Source organism: the organism of the source record quoted next, unplaced genomic scaffold (genome assembly GCF_019419815.1).
Source record: "Pyrus x bretschneideri cultivar Hongxiangsu unplaced genomic scaffold, Pyrus_bretschneideri_v1 Contig40, whole genome shotgun sequence".
Lineage (NCBI taxonomy): Eukaryota > Viridiplantae > Streptophyta > Magnoliopsida > Rosales > Rosaceae > Pyrus > Pyrus x bretschneideri.
Genome location: NW_025999724.1, coordinates 1,333,915 through 1,340,842, shown reverse-complemented (window position 1 = coordinate 1,340,842; position 6,928 = coordinate 1,333,915). Strand labels below are relative to the sequence as shown.

The 6,928-nt window shown below is 35.5% G+C and overlaps 1 protein-coding gene across 1 annotated transcript; it reads left to right on the top strand.

The window, feature by feature from the left end:
- Positions 1–4,730: 4,730 nt before the first annotated feature.
- On the top strand, positions 4,731–6,928 carry LOC103964249 (ras-related protein RABA3). Its single transcript, XM_009377164.3, has 2 exons — positions 4,731–5,100; positions 6,257–6,928. The coding sequence occupies exons 1-2, from the start codon at positions 4,802–4,804 to the stop codon at positions 6,702–6,704; spliced, it is 747 nt and encodes a 248-aa protein (XP_009375439.2). The 5' UTR covers positions 4,731–4,801; the 3' UTR covers positions 6,705–6,928.

Sequence of the window (6,928 nt, the reverse complement as noted above, 5' to 3'; positions counted from 1 at the left end):
GATGAGGATAAATGTCAGTAAATGAATATTGGGTAATATCTATGAAAGCAGCTCCCTTTTTTTTGGTCTGAATTTTATTTGTGATTCAAAATTCACTTGGAAATGTATACGTTGCAAGAGTAATAACCAGGAGTTATGTTAAGAAAAATGTTGGCCAGTCCACTGCAAATTTCTAGCCGAAAAGCCCACTACAAATAGGTTTGAATTAGACACACGGGGCCATTAAACATAGCCCAGCTCATAAATCATTTTTCCCACCATCCATCGATGTGTCCGTTTGGGACATGCTTTTGTAAAAAACGATTCTGTTCGTAAGCGCTTTTAATATATGGACGTTTTCTTAAAATGCAATAGAAAACACTTTAGAAGGAAGCACTTGATTAGTGCTTCTCCATTTAAGCATTATGAGTGTATAAACGCTTTAATTTTTTTTTGTGCCAAACACCATTTATAAATAATAATAAAAATCAATAGAAAATGGTAATATGGTCGTAATTTCTGTTTTATTACTGACCATTAACTGTCATATTTATTATTTACTAGTCATATCATCGCCAATTTGAGCTGACCTCATTATCTTATTTACTACGACAAACAACAAAAAGAGAGAAGCTCGTCATAGAATCACTCTCTCCATCTCTCTCCAATTCTTCATTCTTCTTGTAAAATGCTCCTAAGCCTAAAAGCTTTGTATGTAAAGAGTATACAACCCTCATATAATCAAATACAACTACATACAAAGTGAATGTAGTCCAGTTAAGAATAAACCACTCAAAGTCCCTTTTTTACCAAGCTAGAAACCGACGTCTGCATATGTGGTGTGGGGTTTTGAAAAACTAGAAATTAAATTGATTTGAGAGAATATTGATCGTACTCATTACTTCTTCCTCTATTAGACCATCTCCAACAATGGGCTAAATGCCAAATTTCCCCCCAAATTTCCCCCCCAAACCATCTCCAACCCATGCTAAAACATTGGGCTAAATGCCAAATGTTAAAGTTGGGCCAAATTCCCCCCAAAATTCCCCCCCCCCGCGCGACTGGACTCGCTGGCCCAAAGGCCAGTCTCGGCCCGTTCACTCGCGTACGCGCCCCACGCGGTGCGCTTGCAGACGTTGCCCGACAGGGTGGGCCCCGCTGTCAGCGGGTTGTCGGCCACCCAGCTGAAGTCCAACGGCTATTTTTGCAATCCAACGGATGTGTTTCAAGGACCGTTGGTTGATCCAACGGTCCAAATTCAAATTTGATTTTTTAAAATATGTTATTTTAAAATACATTGAATCCAACGGCTGAGATCAAATATAATCAAATCTAACGGTAAAAAAAAAGATCTAACGGCCCAAATTTAAATCTAACGGTTGAAATAATTAAAAAAAAATATTTAACTCAAAATTCACCCAAAAACTCTATAAATACCTATGTATTTGTTCAAACATCCACACAAAACTCAAATTTCTCTTACAATTCTTCCAATTTATCTTTCCACCATTTCTTTCCATTTCCAAATTGTTCAACATGGCAAGAGAGCATATTAGAGGTCGTAATTGGACTTGTGAGGAAGATGTTGCTCTATGCTTAGCATGGGTTTCTGTTAGCGAAGATGGTGCAGTTGGCACTAATCAAAATAAGAAGGTTTTGTGGGATAAAATCATTGCAAAGTTTCAAGAAAACTGCAATGGTAGCAGGCGGGATGGTGGTGGTGTTTATGATCGATGGAAGACTATCAACAAAGCATGCACTCTCTCCTCATCCGAAACCGCCTCCGAAAATCATGAGCATGAAATCTCGGACGTTCGATGAAATAATCTTTCATCATTCGATCATGACACTCTTCTCTATCACGCTGCACATATGAACGCCCCGTGACAGAACCACGATGGCTAGATTCGCCATTGTGCTCAGATTGCATAAACGAGTTGAATAGTTCAACTTCAGCATTGAACAATTCTGCATCCTCAATCTCCATCCTTGCTTGGTATTGTGCCATCTGCATTGCCATACTACGCCTTCTTCTATCACCCATTGATGAGATATTGAGGATTTTTAGGAAACAAAAACTCTTTGAAAGTTGAAAATGGGTGAATATAAAGGATGATTGAAGGTTGAAAGGTTGTGTGATCAACAAATATTGGACATATGTTTATATAGAGGATGATTTCTGAAAGTTTGGTGGTGAATGGTTGGTTGAAAGTTTGGTGTTTATATAGTTGGTGAAAGTTGAAAGTTGGTGTTTATATAGTTGGTGAAAGTTGAAAGTGTGGTGTTCAACGGTTGGTGAATTGAAAATTTGGTGTTCAAAGTTTGGTGAATTGAAAGTTAGCCAAGGGTTGAAAGATTGGTAAAAGTTGACGGCTTGCTTTGTGGGAAATTTAGTGATTTTTCAATATTTATCGGAATTTAAATTTTTTTAGATTAAAATGTTCATAAAATTAATTTACGATAGTCTACATATTTATTTTTAAAAAAAAATTAATTTAACAAAAAAAATAGCATAAGTTCATTCTTTAATAATCCCGGGCTAAAATTTTAGGCCAGAACGGTTGGAGCAGAAAAGTTGTTTCTGGGCTAAAAGCTAAATTTTCCGGGCTAAAAAATTTGGCTTTTAGCCCAACCATTGGAGATGGTCTTATTTGTTTATCGTATTCATGACTTTTTTAATTTTAAATAAACGTACGAGTGAATTCCACCGTGTCCTTAACAAATTATTGTCATACATATGTATCGGGGTCCACCTTGTTTGCCTTGTAGGCCTTCCCAAATTATACGTAAGGCAATAACTTTTTAAGTACTGACCATGCAGCAATAACTTTAAGCATTGGTTTATGTTTCCTCCTCCGCTTTGTATATTTCTCATGATAAATAGTGGGAGGAATTTTCTTAAAAGTAAGATTTTTCATGAATTTTTTATTATTTTATAATTTAATGTCAAATTTTATGTTAAAATTAAAAAAAATATTATACTCAAAATATGAAGATAATCTCATTTTTAAAAATGCGCCCTTACATTTCTCATTCCTCAAAAAAATTTCCCTTCAATGTCATCATTATTATTTCTTACAAAATGTAGGTGCACCAAACATTTTGTCGGTGCAAACATCACAAATTAAGGTCACTCACTGTATAGTAGTTGCTGTGCGGACGGAAAATGATAAAGAAGATTTTCGTATGTTGGAATTTCAATAGGTCACAAATATGAAATGTGGGAACAAAAGTATATGACAAATGACAATACAGTATAGTTTATACACTGTTGTTTTAAGTATGTATGCGACAAGTTAGAAAATTTTATACTTATCAATCTATGTAAGGTCCATCCTTCTATTAATGTGAGATTCATTTTCAATGCCCTCTCACGTGTGACAAATTTTCAAATGGACAACACAAACGGGATGACGTGGAGCGCATGTGGTCGTTGAGCTTCACTCGTGGAACAACATGCTTTGATACCATAAAAAAAAAGTTTTGGGTATAAATTAAAAGGAAAACTAATGAAAATGGCTTGAAAACTTTGAGTTTTAATGATAAGGGTAAAATGAATAGTACCAAAATTGACTTTTTAGTGTGAAAATGTAATTTTTTGTTAAAGTGAATAATACCGAGAACTTTTCGTTAAAGTTCCCTAAATTAAATAACTTATATGTTTTCGCTATGTTAAGAAGTGCATACAATAATTTTGTGAGATTTTGGCTATGAGATATTTATTTATGAATGGTGCATGAAACTCAAGTAATTTGGTAGACGTAGAGCTGGCTTAACTGCCCAACCTCCTATGGGATATTAATTTTCTCAATATCTTTGTCTATAATTCAATTAGTAGATATCCTTAAAAAAAAAGTTATATTATTAGATGTCTGATACGTTATATTTTTGCAATATATATATATATATATATGTGTGTGTGTGTGTGTGTGAATAATGTTTCAAACTAATGGTTCATACTTCGTAGTGATTATATAGTAACACTATTTGTCGAATTTTATTTTTGTCATTAAAGATTTAGAAATATAGTCACTTGAGTCCTGTCCAAATCTGAATCCACTTGGGTTTAAAATCTGAAAATAAAATAAATAAATGAACAGATTAATAGTCGTTAACATGTCTAAGATTTGACTACATTTCTCCCTTCATTTTTGCTAGAAAATTGAAATGATGGAATCTAACTTTATAACTAACCCAACCCAATATATCTGTTTAGAGTCAATTAGTACACTGACTGCATGATGGCCTCAAATGAGTTGGTTGCTTTGTGTTTTCATGATGAAATCAACTTTCATAATTAAGAAACCCTGTTAGGCTGTTATCATTACCTTCGAAAGTTGAGCTGATGAGGTGAAGTTACTAGTTGGTTTTTTTTGGTAACAAATTAACACCAACATTATGGAATAAACAAATTCAACAGTATAAACGAAGCTTTTGTTGCATCCAAACTCAAATCTAAATTCTACAAGTTAAGAGTTGTTTAAAATGTCGTTTTGTCCAAAGAAGAGAGTTTATATGCTGCTTTACTGGATCAGTATGATTGATAGGAACCAAATCCCAATTAAAAACCTACTAAACCAAACTTGTACAGCTTATGAGTAACACTATTAGCCCAAATTATGCATCTCACAGACCATTATACCATATGATTTAATAATGCAGCTGGGTACGTCCACTATTGCTGCTTTTAAGAGACCGACAAGGACTGCACCATTATTTTCTCGATCTTTCTTTTTTCTGTTGTTTTCACTTACTCCCACTGACTTCCTAAACTAAACCAAAAGAAAGACCAAAGTTCTGAGCTCCCTTTTTTCAGAAGAAAATGAACCAAGAAATGAATGGGGTGGATGCGGAGGCGACGGCGGCGGAGAGGGCGGAGAGAGAGAGGGTGAGGAGGGAGATTAGTGTTATGACTGGACATGAAAAGATAGATTATGTGTTCAAGGTGGTGGTGATTGGAGACTCGGCAGTTGGGAAGACTCAGATTCTGTCGAGGTTTACAAAGAACGAGTTCTGCCTTGACTCCAAGTCCACAATTGGGGTTGAGTTCCAGACCAGGACTCTCACCATTCAAGGAAAACTCATCAAGGCTCAGATCTGGGATACTGCTGGCCAAGAAAGGTTGGTTAGTTTTTATCATTCTCTCTTACCTTTTCGTTTTTGTTTTTGTTTTTTTTCAAACTCTAGGAATTAATTTTCTTGTTTTTTTAATGTTTATGTACGTCTTGAACTCAAATGGTAATGGAGGTTTAAGAACCATTTGTAAAGATTTCAGAGAGGGTTTAACAGTCCACTACTAATTGATTCAGTACCGATCAATATTGTTCTTAACTTAACCACTTACTTCCTGCTATAACAGCATGTGAATGGTTTTATCACAAATAAGTCGAAATCTTTTAGTTCAAGTAGCGAGGGAGGATGACCGATGGAGTATTTGTTAGGTTTTAGATAGGTGTATGATTCAATTCCTTCCAATGTGACTAATAGATGCATAAGGTATAAAGAATTTGAAACTTGAATACATGTTCACCGTAATCATGGTTTAGGGTATATGTGATTACTTTACTTTTAACAATAAATAGGACAATGTAATACGGTCCGGTGATATTCCTCTTTGCGAATTTGGTGGATGGCAAATTTGATACCAAATTAGGCTGCCTATTGTGTGGCTTAGCTGAACTCTCCATCTCGCTAGTATAAAAATATCGATGTACTAAAAAAACAATAAATAGGGCAAAATAAACTTAAATTTGAAATAATTAAACACTATCACATTATTTGACGAATAAAATTAGGGTATATAGTGGTACTCAAATGTGCAATAACTTAACAAGAAGCCTTAACTATTTGAGATTTGGGATCTAGCTAGTGGAACTGTGCCAAATGAAGAAGGAGTCCAGGTTAATTTAGAAACATGCTAAAAATAGACAAATAATATTACCCAGTGTTTACAGAAATACAGGTTCTTCACTTCTTCTCTTTCTGTTTTTGCCCTGCATGACAGACGTGCATGTGGAAAGCAGCAAAGGCATCTGCATAAATCTTAAAGAATCCTGATTTTATGCTGATGCTGTATTTATGTATCACCTGCACCATTAATGAACTGCAACAATACATTCAAAATTTTACTGATAGATTTAATTTCCGAAAAAAATAATATTCCCAACAGAAATATAACTTCTATTGGACAAAATCCATGGTTTTATTTTTATTTTTTAATTAAATTTGGACAAGAATTGTGAAAAATTGAAGATGCCTTTGTTGTTTTTCCTTGTAGGTATAGGGCAGTTACAAGTGCATACTACAGAGGTGCATTAGGGGCAATGCTAGTGTACGACATCACCAAGAGGCAGACCTTCGATCATGTAGCTAGATGGGTTGAGGAGCTCCGGGCCCATGCTGACAGTTCGATCGTGATCATGCTGATCGGGAACAAGGCTGATCTCGGGGACCAGAGGGCCGTGCCGACGGAAGATGCAGTTGAGTTTGCTGAGGAGCAGGGGCTGTTCTTCTCAGAGACATCAGCTTTCAGTGGTGACAATGTGGACTCTGCATTCTTTAGGGTTCTTGAGGAAATATATGGTGTGGTGTCTAAGAAGGCATTGGAATGTGGCAATGAGATAAAATCCAATGGGGTTGATCTTAAAGGGGCAAAAATTGATGTTATTTCTGGTTCGGAATTGGAAATTAGTGAGATGAAGAAATTGTCTGCTTGCTCTTGTTAAATTCCAATTGTAAGAAGCAAATGCAGAGGTCTCGTTATTCTTTTGGGTTTGCAAGCCATTGGTGTTTATGTTTCTTTTATTTGTTTTGTTTTGGGTAGCTAAGGAAAATGTGTAAAAGTAAAGGAGGGAAGTTCTCTTGGACGAGGTAAGTACTTTATCACTTGAGCTATGTAAGTATTTACGACTGGCGTTGTGATTATAGTTACCATGATGTGATTATTGAA